At 46.2% G+C, this 17811-nt stretch overlaps 1 protein-coding gene across 1 annotated transcript in view; it reads left to right on the top strand.

Moving 5' to 3' along the window:
* LOC125281913 (neuroblastoma breakpoint family member 6-like) overlaps positions 1–13400 on the top strand; it is a 29137-nt gene extending 15737 nt beyond the window's left edge. The window contains exons 15-22 of the mRNA XM_048215821.2: positions 659–834; positions 1882–1933; positions 2719–2891; positions 3947–3998; positions 4773–4963; positions 7433–7672; positions 9891–10105; positions 12186–13400. Coding sequence (XP_048071778.2) covers positions 659–834; positions 1882–1933; positions 2719–2891; positions 3947–3998; positions 4773–4963; positions 7433–7672; positions 9891–10096 — 1090 coding nt within the window. The 3' untranslated portion in view covers positions 10097–10105; positions 12186–13400. The remainder of the gene's footprint in view (positions 1–658; positions 835–1881; positions 1934–2718; positions 2892–3946; positions 3999–4772; positions 4964–7432; positions 7673–9890; positions 10106–12185) is intronic.
* Positions 13401–17811: the final 4411 nt, after the last annotated feature.

The raw sequence follows: 17811 nt of genomic DNA, 5'->3' as shown, positions 1-17811 counted from the left end.
AAGTTATCCTTTTTCACCATGCTTTCCGTTTTTTTGTGGTACTTGGATTGCTTCCCATTTCTTAGTTATCTCTCTCATTGAGTAACCCACACTCAGCCGACCCAGGTAAACTAATATGTCGCAGGGATCACTGTGCTCGCTCATTCTCCCTGTGCTTTATTGAGAGATGCATGTCTTCTTTCTGCCTGTTAGATTTATCATGTTGACATGTGTTCCTAGCAAGAACATATCACAGCGAGAAGACAAACATTCACTATCGTGCCAGATATTGAGAGAATGAGGCCTTCCTGGATGAGATAGCTGGGACAGTCGCTTGGCCACTCCATGCAGAACTGGATGCCATTTGACAGCAAGGGGGAAAGCCACCATTCTGAGACTCTGTATGTAGAGAGTCATGACTGGATGGCACAGAGATAATTGAGGCTCCTTCCTCACAAGCTTGCTGTTTGGCCTGTGCGCTGAGCACTTACTGTCCTTTCTATCTGCTGCTCCTGTGACAAACAGAGCTTGTCGCACTCAAACAAGAAGAGTTGTTTCTCTCTTGAATGGGTCAGCCTCTCTGCTTTCTTGACCATTCCTTTGTCCCATCCTTCAAAGCCACCAGGACATAGGATTTCAGATCCTCTCAGGTTAATCTTCGGTTGTCCCCACCCTGCAGGCTCAGCGGACAGCTGCTAGAGGTGGTAGAGCAGGTCGTCTCACGGGACTCTCCAGATAAACACTACTTGACATATTCAGTTCTTCCCGAACTGTCTGACTCCTACTGGCCTTACAGAAGCGCCGCCATCTTCTCACCTGAGGACCTGGAAGTCTGTTCCTCTCTAGAAGTGGCCAGTGAGTACTCCATTGTCAAGGTAATAAAGCTCCAACCAGACACCCACATAGATCTCCTGTTCTTTGTACCCCAGACCTCTGCTGTGCCGAGAGAGGTCATTCCTGTGGGGAGGCCCTGTAGAGACATATTGATGTGAACTGGGCTCTATGATTGAGTTTGAAGCACGGATGTCAGTTGTCTCGGGAAGCTTTGCTCTCTTCTTAGTCCTAGGGCTTGCCCATGTCATGTTGGCTTCTCTGTCAGGTCATTGGGCGAAGGAGGCAGGACAAACTCAACTCACCTCAGCAAGATGAGCGCAGAAGGTGTCTGTCAGACCTAATTTGGATGAAACCTCTCTTCTCACCTTCAATAAGCTCTACGTGTCATCTCTGAGCCAGGTCCTTTAGGAATCTATGCCTGCCACTGTCAGTTGGCATTCTTATCCAGGGTTAACTGGTTTTTCTCTTCCCAACCCCTCTCTGTCTTTCCTTTGTGTTGACTTGTCTTCCTAAACAGTTGTCTGAAAACCCACCCTCAGGGCCTCCACTGATAGCTTGTTTTTACGTTTCCCAAAGCAGAGCTGTGCTTTGCATTACCCCACTACACAAATTGAGCCAATGTTCTCTGTAGCACCAAAGACTCACTTTCATTTGAGGGTTGTCTTTGCATTCCATCTGTTCACTCTCAGTGTATAAATTCCACTAAGTGTTTAACAAGCAGGCTCTCTCATGAGCAGAGGCTGAATTCTGCAGTAATCCTTTTAGAATGCACGGAGGCTGGATCCCCAGAATCTGTATGAAAAAGGTAAGTAAAGTGTTTGCACAGACTTAAGCCAAGGGCAACCGTGATGATGATCTCCTAGAAAAAGTAAATTTTTCCCAATGCCTCCGGCCAGGAAATCAAGCCACTTATCATACAACAATATCAGAAGCACCCTGAAATATTCTTCTGACTAAACCTGTTCTCACACTGAGCATATCTGAGTGCCTGGCTAGTATTAGATTCTAGATTATTAATGTACCGAGCAGGATCTGCTTAATGACTGCCCTGTCTTTATGTATTTACAGAAAATCAATTCTCTCATAAGGAGGAAGAAGACCAAGGCCCGATAGGCCCCAGGTAACTCTGAAGAATCCTGGGTTGTTATTTCAGTGGTTAAACTGAAGGACTGCATTTCAAGGAAGAAACAGAAACTGCCAGACATGCCTATTTTATCCGTTCTCCAATCACAAAGTACCTTTGTTTAACCATGAAGTGTGGCTTCACTTGTTACATGGTTAACTTCCATTTACTGACCCCTTCATTTCAATAACCTGCAGGGGGTGGAACTTCGTGAATTAGCAGTCACTGGGATTCTCTGCATTCCCCTGTTCACTCCTTTTGTAAAAAGAGTGAGAGGCCTATCTGCCTCTCCCTGTTTGGTGTTACCACACCGAGGATATATTATAGCCAAAGAATACCTAAAAAAAATTTCACGTCATGTCACAGGATGAGAAAGAGGCACCGATGACACAAGGTCTCTCCATGTTGATGTTGTCTTTTAAAGCCTGTGTTCACTTGGTCACCCAAGGTAGTATCAACAATATTTATGCAAAAGTGTTGAAGCCACCTTGAGGATTCTCCATGTGCGCTATCAGCTATGTGTTCCATTCCACAGTCGTTCAGTTTGTTGCTCAGAAGCTTGGCTCTGCGGCCACTATCCTGAGCACCTATTGTTCTCTCTCTGTCCCTACTGCCCCCACATCAGCCACACTCTGCCCCTGTAACAGGAGAATAGTTTTTGCTGTTAATCATGGCTGTGCCCCTTCGTTATGAGTATACTTCTCGGCCTCCCATCAAAACCAGTAGGATGCTGGGGTGTCTACTTTTCTTGTGTTAAACTTCAGATCTCCCGACCCTCCCAGGCTCACTGCAGAGCTGCCAGAGGTGGAAGAGGATACCCCATGTGACTCCCTGGATGAATGCTATTTGACTTATTCGGCCCTTCCTGACCGGTCTGACTCCCTCGGGACTTGTAGGAAGGCTGACATCACCTCATTAGAAGATCTGGACATCTGTTCTGCTCTGGAAGTAGCTAGTGAGTCCTCCATTGTCAAGGTGATAAAGCTCCAACTGGACCCCCAAGCTGACCCCCTGTTTTTGGGATCCCAACCTCTGGTTGTGCAGAAATGTGTCATTGCTCTGTAGAAGTCCAGTAGACATAAGGATCTGAGTCAGGCTCTAGGATACACTTTTTAGCACAGACCTCAGGTGAGTCAGGCACCTGCCCTTTGTTCCTCATCTCAGGCCATGCTTATGGCTTCTGACAGAAGTTAGGACATTCGATTCAAGGCAGATGTGACAGCTCACACTCACTTGTACTCCACATGCAGAGGTCTCTGTCTTTGTTCCTGATTTCAATTAAATATCTCTCCTCATCTGCAATGCTCTCATTTTCATAGCTGAATATTGTCTCTTGAATTTTTGTGCCTGTCCAAAGATGTTGGCAGCCTTACCTACATCTTTCGATTTGTTGTTTCCCTGCCTGACTGCTCTGACTCCCAGTGTCTGTGTCCTCTATGTTGGCTGTCTACACTGAGTTGTCATCAGAGTATCAGGTCATCAACACTTCTACCATCAGCTTGCTCGTAGGTTTCCTTGAAGCACAGCTGATTCTGGCCTTTGCCCCTCCCATGCATGGCTCATATGTCTGTAAGCACAAAGAATTGTACACAAAAGGTTTCTTTTGACATGAGGGTTTGCAGATTCCATCCATCAGTCTGGTCTCTGTGTCTAAATTCCCTTAAACCATTTATCTCATGGCATAAGGTAATGAGAGAAGGTTGCACTAAGTTTTTAGAATGTAGGTAAGCTGTTCCCCAGAATCTGTGGCAAAACACACGTTTCACGCTGTACACAGACTCTTGAGATGTGGCTCTACCACAGCAGGGAGCTCATGCCCAATGGCTCAGGAAAGCAAACCAAGGCACATTCCCAAGACACTACCTGAGGCCTCCTGGATGGTTACTCTCACAATATCCTGCTGCCCCGCTAAGCGGCGCACAGTCCGTCTGCTAGTTGTTTCGGATACTTAATTGGAATGTACACATGGTGTTGTTGAACGTGACTGGCCCTGTCTGTATTTATTTGTAGACAGTCATAATGATCTTGTGGAGGAAGAAGACCAAGGACGGATTTATGCCAGGTAACTCTGAAGAATCATGGGCTTTAATGCAGTGGTGATGTCTGAGGATCTTGGCTCTCGGCAAATCTAGAAAGTGCTAAATGTACCTATTTTACCCATTCAGACACCCATAAAATGGTCCGTTAGCAATGTTCTCTGTTTCACTGTGGTACTCATATAGGCCCCTTTCTTTATGCGTCCCAAATTTGGAGGTTCAGGCCATTGACACAGGTATACTAATCAATCACAGGATTTCTTGCATTCTCATGGTCTCTCTTTGTATTGAGACCAGCCTAAGATGCACATCTGTCTCTGCTTGTTACGTATTATGACGCTGGCAGGAATTCATGGCAAGAAAAGTGTGTAAAAAAATTCATATCTCAGTATTTAGACAAGTAGGCCTCGGACACACGAGCTTTCTAGGAATCTACAATGCTGCCAGTCTGGGGTTGTCTTGGTGCTTTCTGTAAATGTCAACAAAACGTATGCAAAAGTGTTGATGCTGGTTTTATTGTTTTCTGAGTGTGCTGTGTGTTGTGACTGCTGTGTGTTGGGGTGGTTCAGACTCCTTCCCTTTAGTCTCCCATTCTGGCCATGCTCTGATCCCCTCTAGCTCTTGCTCCCTCCCTGCCTGCCTCATCTATCCCCGGTACATCCACACTCAGGCCCCAGATGGAGGCAGAAAGGTTCATGGGAAGAAGACTTCACATTTCTTTTCTGTGCCCAGTGCTTCCTCCCTGCCGCCCAAAGCAGCTGGGACTCCATGTTGACTCAACTTTCTTGTTGCATCTCCAGTCCTGCCTGTCACACGAGGCTCCACAGGGAGCTGCCAGTGACAGAAGAGAATGAAGACCCACAGGACTCCTTGGATGACTGTTATTTGACTTCTTCATTTGGCCATGACCTGCCAGACACCTGCAGACCTTACACAAGTGTTTCATTCACATTTGATAAGCAGGAAACCTTCTTGGGTCTGGATGTGGATGGTAAGTACTCCCATTGTGAGGGGCACAACATTCCTGGGTGGAGGGGAGGTCAGGAAGCCTGTCTTCTCTGTATCCAACAACCTAAATTGGCTGAGACATGCATCCCTGCCAACAGACCCTGGAGACTCAAACTGGTTAGAACTCTGCTCTTGGATTTCATTTCAAAAACACTGGGTTACCTGGGTGGCTCAATTGGTTAAGCATCCAGCTCTTGATCTCCATTCAGGTCTTGATCATAGGGTTGTGAGTTCAAGGCCCACGTTGGGCTCCACACTGGGCAGGGAGTGTATAAAAAAAAGAAAAGGCATCATGTGGGTCAGACAATTTTCCTTTCCTTCTGTCCCAGACTGCCGTCTGCCACCAAGCCCCCTCCCAAGTGCAGGCCCTTGGTACCAAGTCAGTTTAGAGAGGAGAAATGCAGGGAAGAGAGTAAACCTTCAGCCACCACTATGTCAAGTGTAGATATCTGGGTAACAGGACTCTTTCTTTTCTCTCCTTATTCTTTCTTTCTTTCTTTCTTTCTTTCTTTCTTTCTTTCTTTCTTTCTTTTTCTTTCTTTCTTTCTTTCTCTTTCTTTCTTTCTTTCTTTCTTTCTTTCTTTCTTTCTTTCTCTCTCTCTCCCTCTCTCTCTCTCTTTCTTTCTTTCTTTCTCTTTCTTTCTTTCTTTCTCTCTCTCTCTCTCTCTCTCTCTCTCTTTCTCTCTTTCTTTCTTTCATTTGTAAGAACCGACTTCTGCTACTCATGAGATTCTATTGCCAGTTGTATATCTGGTGTAGTGTCCTGCAAACTGTCTGGCTCTCCACACAGATTTGCATGTGCTCCATATTTGCAGCATCTGTGATATTGTTGCTGAGCTCAAAGTTTTGGCTTCTGGGGAGCCCAGAATGCTCAGCATTTAGATAGAAGATCCTGAGCACCCAGTCCTAGATGGACCCCATGGTTTCAGTGAAGCCAAAGGTCTAGCCCTGGTTTTCCATCCTCCACGGATGGTGTCCTTTCCACCCCGTGTGCAGCTTCAGTGATTTTCTCCCCGTCAAGTGTTGCTCTCAGTAGCATAATGTCATGTAAAGGATCAATGGTCCGTGCACCTGCCGTGGGTATTGGCCTCATTCTGAAGCAAAGCAGAGTTGTTCCCCTCTCCAGAATCTTCAGAAAAGTGCTGCCTGCTCAGCAAGACCCCCTTGGGTCACACTCGCACAGGAGTGCAGGCTGACACCCAATTCTCATTTCTTCCCACTCAGGCTACAATTCGGACTTTGCTTCTGGGAGAAGCATTTGCGTTGTTAGCCGACTTTCCTTGCTCATCAAATCACCTTGTAGGAGCAGCAAGGAGTCTATGATGTTCCTCACTGTGTCAATGTTGTCTAGTGAAATTGGCCATGAAACATTTTGTTTCTTCATCTTTTTGGTCAGTTAACAGTCTCTCCACCCTAGGACCACCTTCTCCCCTGTTTCCCATTCCTCTCAGAGGGGCCAAGAAGCAAAGGCCTCCTCAGGATTACAGCAATTCAGGAAGCAGAAATGAAACACACAGTTACTTTGCTTCGTTTGTCCGCCACGTCCCTTTCCGTGCCCACTCACCAGCAGCTCTGTTCTGCTGGAGCCCCTTGTGTCCTCATAGGACATTCTCCAGTCGGTGTGGCATCTCCTGTGAGAGCCGAGTGTGCTGAGACTCAGCAACGTCATGTCACTTGCCCAGGACCCCTGGCCCGTGGTTAGTAGGATCTCAGACCCGCACCAGCTCAGACTGCCCACTACTCTCCACTCGGTCTTGTCAGGGCCTATGTGGGGATGGGGTTGGCCCTGTCCTCTCTGCTTTTGTACCAAATTATTTGAAACAGTTGTAAATGTAAACAAAAATTTGCGAGACTGCCCCCAGAGATCCCTGTGACCCTGCCACACATCTGCCAACTCCTACCCTGTGAGTCACTCTGTCCTGTGAGCAGAGCCAGGGGCTCTTCCAGACCCTCTGAGAGATCAATGTCTCCATGAGGCTCCATCCAAAAGCAATGAGAGCTGAGAGGTCCTGGGCCTTTTCTGTTGTCACAAGGGGTGCCCAGGAGGCTCTTCACTTGGCTGCCTGGCACCCCTGTAATGCTGCCCAGCTCCCACTGACAACTCCTTCTCCCCATGCCCTAAGAACTCTCTAGGACCTACTCTCTCTAGGCTGTAGGAAGAAGGTTATGACTAACGGAATGATAGGAATGAACTTGTGTGCCCATGCCAAGGCCTGGTGGAGTGAAAGGGGTGATTTTCACCTCAGGGACTTTGCAGGCTGGGCACCTGCCATCCCAGCATCCCTAGGCTCGGACATAACACTGACATCTCCTTCATACACATGATGTTTGCCTTTGTACCTGCTCGCAGGGTGGTCTTTCAGACCGGAAGGGACATCAGATGTGGGTGTTCTGGGAGTGCTCAGCTAAGGAGCCCTGGGGTGGATCCCATTGAAATCTCTTCTTGCTTCAGCCCCAATGCAGGCTCCTCGTCACCAGGGCCCATCGAATGGAAACGTGACTTTCCAAAGGGCAGAGGTGCAAATGTCAGGAGCACAGACACAGCCAAGCACCCAGGTGGCCAATTCTCTGCGACAGCGGCTGGAACACCAGTTGGATTGTGGTGACAACAGAGCCAGGCTCGGCCTCTCCTCTGCCATCGGGAGCCTGGATGCCAAGATGGGTTCTGGGAACCAATGGCCACTCTTCCAAGGTGAGAGGGAGGGGAGTAGGAAGTTCTAGTCCCTGTGTTGGTTGTCACAGGCTTGTGGCTGGAGGCAGCAACGGGGTGAGGTCGAACCCCATGATGCTCCAATCCAGCGAGGTCAGCAAGAGCCCGGTGTTTAGTATCAACTCTGCCCCAGGTCCTGGGTTTGCAACTTCCTAGCTCTTTAAGTGGCCAACTTATTCATCCTCTTACCTAGTTTCCCCTCTGTCCCTTCATCGGAAAGCGCAAAACTAGTATCTCCATTCCATCGATGCGGGGAAGAAGAAATGGCATCAATTCTGGTGGGCCTGATTCAACAGAAATTGCTTGACAACATCTATGAATTTGTCATGTCTAATTTGTGGGTCGCTATGGGGCTTTAGCACTCAGCAAATGGTTTCGGGGCATTGTTTCATGGGGGGCGGGGCAGTTGTCAGCGGCTCCACATTCACTGGACCCCATCTTCCCTAGCTTTCTCAGAAAGGCTCCTGTGTCCAGTTTTCTCTCCTATGACATTTTCAAGGCAATCTTCCCTGTTCGGTGCTCACAGTCACAATGGTAATACTGGCCTCACAACACTGTCTCCCACTTATTTTTCTTTTTTCCCTTTTCTAAGGACATAAGTGGCCCCTTTCTTACATGAAGTGCACACGTCACTCTCTCCTCTGATCCTCCATCTAGTTCATCATCTCCCCTCATCTCCGGGGCCTCGTCCCCAGCTTCCTCTTCATCAGGACCCACCTCTGCTCAGATTTCCTGAAGACTGAGCTTTCTGACCTTCCCCTGGGTCGTGCGTTCCTTACCCTCCTGCATTCACTGCCCCTTCCTGGAGCCTGGGGTGGCCTGGGGCTCCTCTGTCAGAACTACCTGAGAAATGAGGAGATGCAGTTCTCAGGTGGAGGTGACATAAGCAGCAGACTGTGGCACCGGGGAGAGGCCCCAGAGAAAGAGCTCAGGGAGTGTTCGGGGAAGCACAGCCCCGACAAGGGCCTTAGAACTTGAAGTACTTACTCTCTTCCCCTTCGAGCCTCTCTGTCTCTTCTCCATGGCGCCCACTGTCGTGGCCCCGACTCACCCCGCTGGCTCAGTTCCTCTCTCTGTGACTCACCTTCCACAGAGGCCTGAGCAGGAAACCAGGCTCCATGCCGGGTTCTTTGTGCATTCCGGCTCTGAGAAAAAAATGCCACAGACAGACTGCCTTGTCAACAACAGAAGTTGTGATCTCACAGTTCTGCAGGTGCGGTAGAACCACAATCAAACAGGTGCACATTTGGGGCCTGGTGACGCTGCCTTCCTGGTTCGGAGGTGGCTGCCTTCTTCCTTGTCCTCCCAGGAGCGAGGGAGCTTTGTGGGGTCTCCTTTATAGGGCACGGATCCCTTCTAGGGGGCATCTGCCTACCAGATGCTCACCCCACAAAACCATCACATTGGGGATTGTGATTCACCCCTATGAACTGGGGGCGAATACAAACTGTCACGCCATGGCAGATGGTTTTACTCTGTTTTGTTCCCACCTGCTCCCCCCTGTAATCCCTCCGTGGTGTTGAACAGTCACCTGTTTCTTCCACCCCTTTTCTCATTATCCTTGGATTTGTGTATTTTTTCCAATTTCAACTGACCAGAAGGGAGGTTAGAATATTAGGTTCCGTGTCCCCCAGATCCCTACTTAATCATTTACTGAATTAGGTACATACGTACATACAGACACACACATTTGTATCTCAGGTCACATACACGATGTATAATCCGTGTGTGTATTATCCAGAGTGTACACGTGTGAAGTGCACCACGTGTTGATGCGTGTTGTGTCAACTCCCCAGCTTTCTCTTCCCTGGTTGCTCCCCAAAGGCTTCCCTTCAACTTTGATTTTAGCTGATGTCTACAGTCTCTTCGCACCAATAGCACAGCCTCTTTCCAGCCTGATTGCCCTGCCTTTGTCTTTTCTTCTCCGGAACTCTTTGTTTTTACCAGTTCTGCTTCTCTGATTTCACTTTTGTCAACTGCAAGCACATTGGCCTTCTGTCATTCTTATCCCTACAGGTAGTGTGAGAGAGATGAACAAAACAGGAAATAATCAAAGCATGTCCATTGGCTTCCCCTCCCCTCTGAATACTCGGATGGCCTTGCTCCTTCTGTCCGATGTCGTCCTTTGAGATCAGTGTGGGTGGAGGATCAGAAAGATCATGAATAACAGCAGATCCTACTGATGTGCTTTTCCTTCCAGAGCTGGGTTTGGATGCTTCCCTCTGCGTGAGGAACCCTCCCAAGCTGGAGGGCGATGCCACTGAGGCCTCGAGGGACAGCCAGTGTGAGTGTCAAGTCTTTGGCCATAGGAAAGCCCTCGGTGTTATGAAAGAGAAGATTCCCAAGAGAAAACTGCAGTTTGGCCAGTGGAGACTCGCATGCAGATTCCGTGGCCCTCTGGCTTAGGGAACGGAGGTAATCACGCCCCCTGTGGCTCTTGGGGCACGGATTCCTATTGCTGTCCTTCAGATGATAGCTGCACCCCCCAACACACTCACACTGCCTTGTCTTCCTCGTTTGGTCACTCCCACAGCTGGTGCTACCTCTGTCTGGGCTTCCGTCTGTTTCCCTAGGGACTGCCACCCTGCCGGCCCTGCCATCTCCATCACCTGGTTGCATCTGAACTCTGCTGTGTTCCTGCTGGGGCCATCCTGAGATCCCCTCTCCCCTCCACTCATGGCCATGGGGAAGCAGGCCCCATGGCCCTCCTCAGCAGAGCAGCATCAGTTACACATGTCGCCAAACACGCGAACTTTGCCGGAAACCACACACTCTCTTGGCTTCTTTGCCTTCCTTCCCTGCTTGCCCAACTCTGAGGCCTCGTCCTCCCAGGAGCACTGTCTTAATGAGCCACTTGCAAAAGGACTCACCTCCTGGGTCTTTCAGGGAATCTGACCTAGGAGGACACGTAACCCTCACCTTCTCCATGTGAATAAGAAGTGCTAAAGCTGAGGAGAAAGAGCCCCCATGAGAAAAACTAAATGAGAACCTGTCACAGCTGGGAGTGCCACACCGGACTGCCTGGAGTTAGGTTTCTCCTCAGCCCCTATAATGTAGAAGGCACGTGTTGTGATGTGCACTGGGTGTTATACGTCACTGATAAATCATTGAACACTACCTCAAAAACTAATGATGTGCCATACACTGGCTAACGAAACAGAATAATAAGTAAAAAAAGAAAATGAAAGGAAAAAAGAAAAAAAAAGACAAGAAAAAAATAAATATTACATAGATACTCAGAGTCCAAAACAGAATCTCTTCCCTGATCAAAGGTCAAAGAATTTAGTGCTTTCTTTCCTCCTATGACAATGAAATCGACAGTTCACTAGTCACTGAGTGGATTTCACAGCCCCCTGCAGGTTCACTGCAGATCAAAAAAAATATTTTAATCAAATTTTGTTCTTATACAGCATCTCAGTAAAGAAGCTTAGGTCTCTTTCTCCTATGTTAATCTATTTGCAGGTCCTTCTTTATACCAGGGTAAACACTGAGAGACTCTTTTCTTAGGGAAACTTTGGAAAAGAAGGGATGAGAATCTAGAGAGCTAAAACGAATGCCTTTTCATTTTCACTTCAGAGTTTGGTGAGTCTCTGCATTGAGAATAGTCCTAGAAATGCCCCAAGGGCTATCCTGTGTGAGATTACCTTCAGAGAATGTTGGTGTCCCTGAGTGAAAATGACTAGGGCCATGGTAACACCCCTGCTCTCTTTTTGTGAATTCCCCTTTGAGTTTCTCCTCCTTGAGTTCTTCTCTCTGCCCCTTTGGGCTTGCTCCTGTCCAGCCAAGTGACCAAGAATGTCTACTGCTTGCCCACACCTCCAGATCAGAGGCTTTCCTCTCCCTTCCCCACATGTTTGCACAGGGCCTGAGCCAGGGTTTCAGGCCAGGGTTTTCAGACACAGGTCCTCATCTGCACATGGCAGAAAGGAGCTTGGAGATAGGGTGAGGTCCCTGTTGGCTCTGACATTCTAGGTCTCATTCCATAGCCTGGCCTCCTCCTCAGAAGACTGGGACAAGGGTGAGAAGGGGGTGTGTTTGTCTGCCAAGGGTCCCCTCCTTCCTACAGCAGTCTGTTTCTGAACGTGTGTGGTGGGTGCTAGGTGCATCCCTCTCTGGGAGGTGTGAGAAAGCCATCACTTGGGCTTCTGATGAAGGGGGCTCAAGAGTGAAGTGGCTACTGAAGAAGGGGTAGTTGGGATCTGGCCAAAGCTCACAGCAGCCTGGAGCTGGGATATCACCAGGCTCCTGCTGGGGGGTGGGGGAGCACAGGGGTCCCTGGATCCTGCAACACAGGCTGACGCTCAGTTTAGCGAGGTATTACTTCTGACCTGTGGCTCTCACTCTCCCCCTCAGGCTGCCTGCGGCTCCCCCCTTTAGGCTCCTTCTCTGGACAGGGGTTCAGCTTGCTCCTGGCATCTGTCACCAGGTAGCCACCCCTCCAGGCTCAGCCATCTGACCAAGACTCACATTTGATTTCTCTCTCTTTCTCTCTCAGATACCAAGTACTTCAGAAACTAAGAGATTCCTCATGTGAAGAAAACCCCATCATAAACCCCATCACAAAACCCCATCATTTTCCACTTGATGAAAAGAAATCTAGAACAGCAAATCAACTTAAAGCCCAAACACAGCACAGGTGGGATCCTTTGCTGAGAATCAACATCACAATCACAAGCCATTCTCTGTGATTTTGACTGCAAAAGACTGCTTTGATGAGAGATATTCTAGCCTTCAGCTCCAGTTGTGAGAAATCCCTCAGGAGATCAATGCCTGACTAGATGACACAGTTTTGACAGACCTTAAGTCTTGCTGCTCTCAATTCCACCCTGCAGAGAACCTGAGTCAGGAGCACCATGCAAAAAGACCACAAGTCAAACTGGACATTCTGGGCCACCAGATGGGCTGCGCTAGGAGCAGACAGCATTAACTATGCGGTGTTCTTGCTGGAAAGGTTTAGCCTGAATTTGAGCATGAGGAAGTTATCAGACAACTTGAGAATGTAGACCATTGAACAAGATGACTGGACTGTCTTTCTTCAAACAGTCAGTGTCACCACATAGAAGAGACAACACAAGTGAGAAGAGATATTTTAGGTTCCAAAGGACTAAAAAGAATGTGTTCCTTTTTTTTTTGTCTTTTTAGTCCTTTTGAACCCAAAACATCTCCTCACCGTTAGGTGGCTGTGTCTGCTGGTGCTGACATTTCCTTGTTTGTAGGGGACAGTCAGATGTCTTGGCTTAAGGGTCTACATCCTGAAGTTGTCTGATCATTTCCTCCTGACTAAATTCAGCCTAACCCTCTGGCCAGGACACTCCGTAGTTAACGCTGTGTGTGTCCCAGCTCAGCCCACCCGGAGACCAAGAGAGTCCAAGTTTGCCCATCACCATTCTTGTGACAGCTTCATTGGTTACTTTGCTATGGAGGGCCTATCAGATCTGTTCATAGCAGGACACATGATTTTCTTCTAAAATTAGCATTTTGGCAAGGGGTTCTCTGAGAATGTATGAAGATCTTCTTCTCTAAAGTCTTTTTCTAAAATTTTGCCATCTTTAATGATCCCTGTGGTGCATCATAACCGCATCTGTGTTTGTACATTGGAAGAATTCTATCTAACTTTATCCTTCCTATACAATGTGTATTTGCTGGCATTGTGCTGTGGAAAAGAATATTTCCTCCCCATTCTATATCATTAAAGTATTTGTTTTGACAATCATTGTGCACTTGTGAATTTTATTTAATTAATATGTTCAAAGAGCCAATATATAGTACATCTTTAGTTTTTGATGTAGCGTTCAACGATTCGACTCGTGTATTTTTTGCATCTGGTGCTCTAATCCCTACTATCATGGTTGATTTGATGTATCAGGGTATACAGTAAAGTAAATCGTCTTGGTTCTTCTCGCCATATTTAACACTGAGTCTCCATCTCTTTTAGGCTATAGTTAACTTATGGGGGAGAAATTTCATCTGTTTGTCGTTCTGTGGTATTTGCTTTCTTTTCTTCTTATGTGTGCCTATATGTGAGTGTGGTATTTAAGAAGGTTGTAGAGGTAGGGCTGAACATTGCACCAAAAGTTTTTGGACATCTTTGGTTCCGTATTAGCTTGTCAAACTTTTCACATTCAGTTTCTAAGTTGTAAGTGACCCCTCAACCTCAAACGTTTGACATTATTCTATTTTCTCTTTACCTCCGTCTTAACCTGACTCTTCGTATACTATTGTTTCCACCCAGTGAAACAGATGCTGCTTATTCCTATTTTTCCCACCTGCTCCACTCCCAGATTTTTGTTTTACATCTACAATTGAGTCTATTCAACAGTGACCAGCTGTTCGAAAGCCAAAATTTCCCAGTCATCTCTCGTTGGGTGAAGTTCACCTTCAAAGACTCCTAGTGATGGAATCAGGACTCCCTGAGTGTTGTGTATTGAATACTCTTTTTCTACTACCTGCACACACGGGCATCATGGCTGAATAGAAAGTACTTGCACAATGAGTTTTTACTGAGACTCCGTGCTGGGTGTGGAGCCTGCTTGAGATTCTGTCTCTCTCCCTCTGGCCCTCCCCGCCACCCCCCCTCCCCCCCACCTTAAATAAGGGATGGGAAGGGGAAAAGGCAAATGAAACAGAAAAACAAAATAAAGGAAAAACAGGAAGATTCTAGCAATATATGGTGAAGACATCGGAGAAAAGGAAGAGAGATAATACAGCAAATGAAATTGATTCTTTAGGGCAGAAACAATTGGAAGTAAGAAGGTGAAGAGGGAGAAGAGATTAAGATGTGGAGACAAATTTGACTTGAAGAGAAAGTACAAAAGTCAAATAGACTGGCAGATATCGGTCTGGGGATGTTTTCAGTTGGCCACAGAGGCCTCACGCTTGTATATTGTATGGATAATATTAAGCGAGCTTTTCATGTCACTCAACCCCTTGCCAAATTGCCATCTGAAAACGTGACTCCAGTTCAATTATATATACCTTGACCACCATGCCATATAAAGTAAGACATATTTTACCATGCTAGAGTTAAGAAACTGGTTTGGGGCGCCTGGGTGGCTTCGTCAGTTAAGCACCCGACTCTTGATTTCGGCTCGGGTCATGATCTCAGTTGTGAGATTGAGCCCAGTGTGGGGCTCAGTGCAAAGTTTGAGATTCTCTCTCTCCCCCTCTGCCCCTCTCCTGCTTGCGTGCACTCTTTAAATAAATAAATAAATAAATAAATAAATAAATAAATAAATAAATAAATAAAATCTTAAAAAAGAACTTAAAAAAAAAAACTGGTTTAAGGCTTAGTTGTGAGCAACTGATGGCAGTTTGCACCTGCCAAACTCCCAGTGATGCCCTTGCAAGTAGTGTGGGTAGGCAGTGAGGTTTGTTGGGCTGGGCATGCAGAGGCAGGTAGTAAGCCCTATAAAAGTGAGGACTGAAGAGCATATTTATTTGCCTTTTGTTTGGCCATTTACATTAATATGGAAAGTGTGTTATTTGCACAGTTAGAACTTTAGAATGAAAGTACGTTGACTCTCGAGCTGGTTTTTCTTGATTGTTTTCATCTTTTTTTTTTCAATCATTATTTTTTCTTTCATCTTTCTCAAAACTCAGTTTTCCCCATAGCAGAGTTGGGACTTATTATTGCAGAAGTCTGCTTGCTGAAGATTCTTAAAAACAAAACAAAACACTAAAGAACTTTTGAGCAAAAGTTTAAGAAGTTCTGCTACAGCCCATCCACTTGCTTGTGGGATTTATGTAGATATGTTTGTTTTTGTCCTTTTTGCTGCAATAACAGTGTAGCCTTGCTAGAATTATACAGAACAGTATATTTATTTTCATCAGTTAGGTAAACAGCGTAGTGTAAAATGGACATTACTGGAAAAGGATAGCGATTTATATGAAACCACAACAGAGACAAACTACCGCCGTCACATGCAGCAGTGGTCTGTGGGGAACGTGGTGGGGAAGGCTGGAAAATACTGAACCCAGAGCCAGGAGACTTGGTTTCTAAATCCAGCTTGCCAGTCTGTAGCTATAAGGCTTAAGGTTACCGAGGTACCATGTGCCTCAGTGTCCTATGGTTGGAAAGTGGGAATGAGACCTGCTTCACCCACTTCACGTGCACTATTTGAGGATAAAAGCAGGTAAAAATGCAATGACGGTCGTGAAGATTTTATGAACCATGAAGGAATCTCTAAGTACCACAGTGTATCACTATTATCATGACTATTCTAACTGTTCAAGGAAAGCAGTGGTGATCGATGCAATTCTGCTCGTTCCTCTGGAAACTAACGACCTTGTTTTGTGATCACTTTATTACTGATGGGGCCGTTTTCTCCCTGGTCTGGTTGTGTGGCAGTATTCAGGTCCATTTCTCGGGCTATTTCTCGGGCTATGATTTCATGTTCCCAGAAGAGGGCAGCAAAACTCCAGTCTGAAGACTGCCACTTCCTCAAAGTGTCTAATGTAGTGTTTGGAAAACAACTATACTGAAAAGAGAAGAGCTTTTAAAAAATTATGGTCTTTATGTGACAGACAAGGCAAATCTTATTGCTATAAATAAATACCATAACAAAAATACACTCATTTAAAATAATTGTTTGCCTTTTCTTCGTCCTCTGAGGAAAATAATTTGGGATATTTCTTTAATCTCAGTTTAATGATTTGACCTGTACAACCAAAAACCTCTGGCCATGTTTTTCCATTTAACCCCAGATTTTTAGATCTCACAGAGCACCAATTCTTAAATAATTTTTTTTAAGCATGAAGAAAGTAAGTTGTTCAGGGCTGATTCTTTCCATTTAAGATGACTGGTTAAGTCCAAAGAAAGATTCCCAACAGTGTCTAAAAACGTCTGCCATAACATGCGTCTGTGTCATTCAGAGCAAATGTCATCTGTATCTAATATTTCTTATTCAAATTTGTTTAAAAATATGCTTGTGCTTGTATACCTTGTAAGAACATCAGCAGCTAACATTTGAACTGTTCTTCTCAAATTTTTTTTACTTTAATTTTTTAAATTATGTTATGTTAGTCACCATATAGTACATCATTAGTTTTTGATGTAGTGTTCCATGATTCATTGTTTGCATTTTTTTTTTTTTAGAGAGAGAGAGAGTGTGAGTGAGGGGAGGGATGGAGGGGAGGGAGAGAGAGAATCTCAAGCAGGCTCCATGCTCAGTGCAGAGCCCAACGTGGGGCTCGATCCCAGGACCCTGAGATCATGACCTGAGCTGAAATCAAGAGTTGAACGCTTAACCGTCTGAGCCACCCAGGCAACCGTGAACTGTTCTTAAATAGCATGTAAGGTGCTTTTCTACATGTTATCATGTATGTTGATAGCCACTATCCCCATCTTACCGATAAATTTTCTCATCCGTGATTAGAATAGCTGTTCTTTGCTTGAAGAGAAAAGTGCAGGCGGGGGTCCCTTGTGGCAAGAGAGTCCTGAGGTGAGTATTTTCTCTCCCCAAATAGGTGGTACAAGAGGTGGTACAATTCTGAATCTGATCCTTTTTCTGTGTGCTTTACTGTAATTAGAGATGGGGTAGAACGGCTTTCAGGTATAGTTTTTCAATCCCTTCTGCTTTTGTCAGCTCATTGCTAGCTCTGCTCTTTGAAAAAAAAAAACCTACTCTGTTTCCCACTCCACTCCCTCTACCACCTCCCTCAAGTCAGAGTCCTCGTCCCATCCCAGCTAAACCTCTTCCTGTTCCTAAGAATTGCCTCACATTCTTGGCTTAATGTAGACCAACACCCCTACACTGGCACCAGGGAGTGTACAGACCTCCTTTATTGGTTGAAAGTTCTTGTCTGGTGAGCATGGAGTAAGTCACCCACTTCTTGACTTCCAGCCCTGGCTGAATTTGCATCTGGAAAAGAAAATATTCCTTGGATTTGTGTTTGCTTGCTTATAAATATCCTTCACTTCACCCCTACCCTGGAAGGAGGAAGATTTTACCAAGTAGGTAAAGCGTGGAAGGGCATTTGAGGGAGAGGAAACAGTCGGCACGCCTTGCTATTTCTAATTCTTCACTTCTCCCTCTCTCACACACAGACTAATCTGGCACCGACTCACACTGTACAGACGGGGATTTCATGAAGGACAGTAATGTCCCCCATTACTAAACCTG

Source organism: Ursus arctos, unplaced genomic scaffold (genome assembly GCF_023065955.2).
Source record: "Ursus arctos isolate Adak ecotype North America unplaced genomic scaffold, UrsArc2.0 scaffold_12, whole genome shotgun sequence".
In the NCBI taxonomy this organism is placed as follows: domain Eukaryota; kingdom Metazoa; phylum Chordata; class Mammalia; order Carnivora; family Ursidae; genus Ursus; species Ursus arctos.
This window is presented reverse-complemented; position numbering and strand designations above follow the sequence as displayed.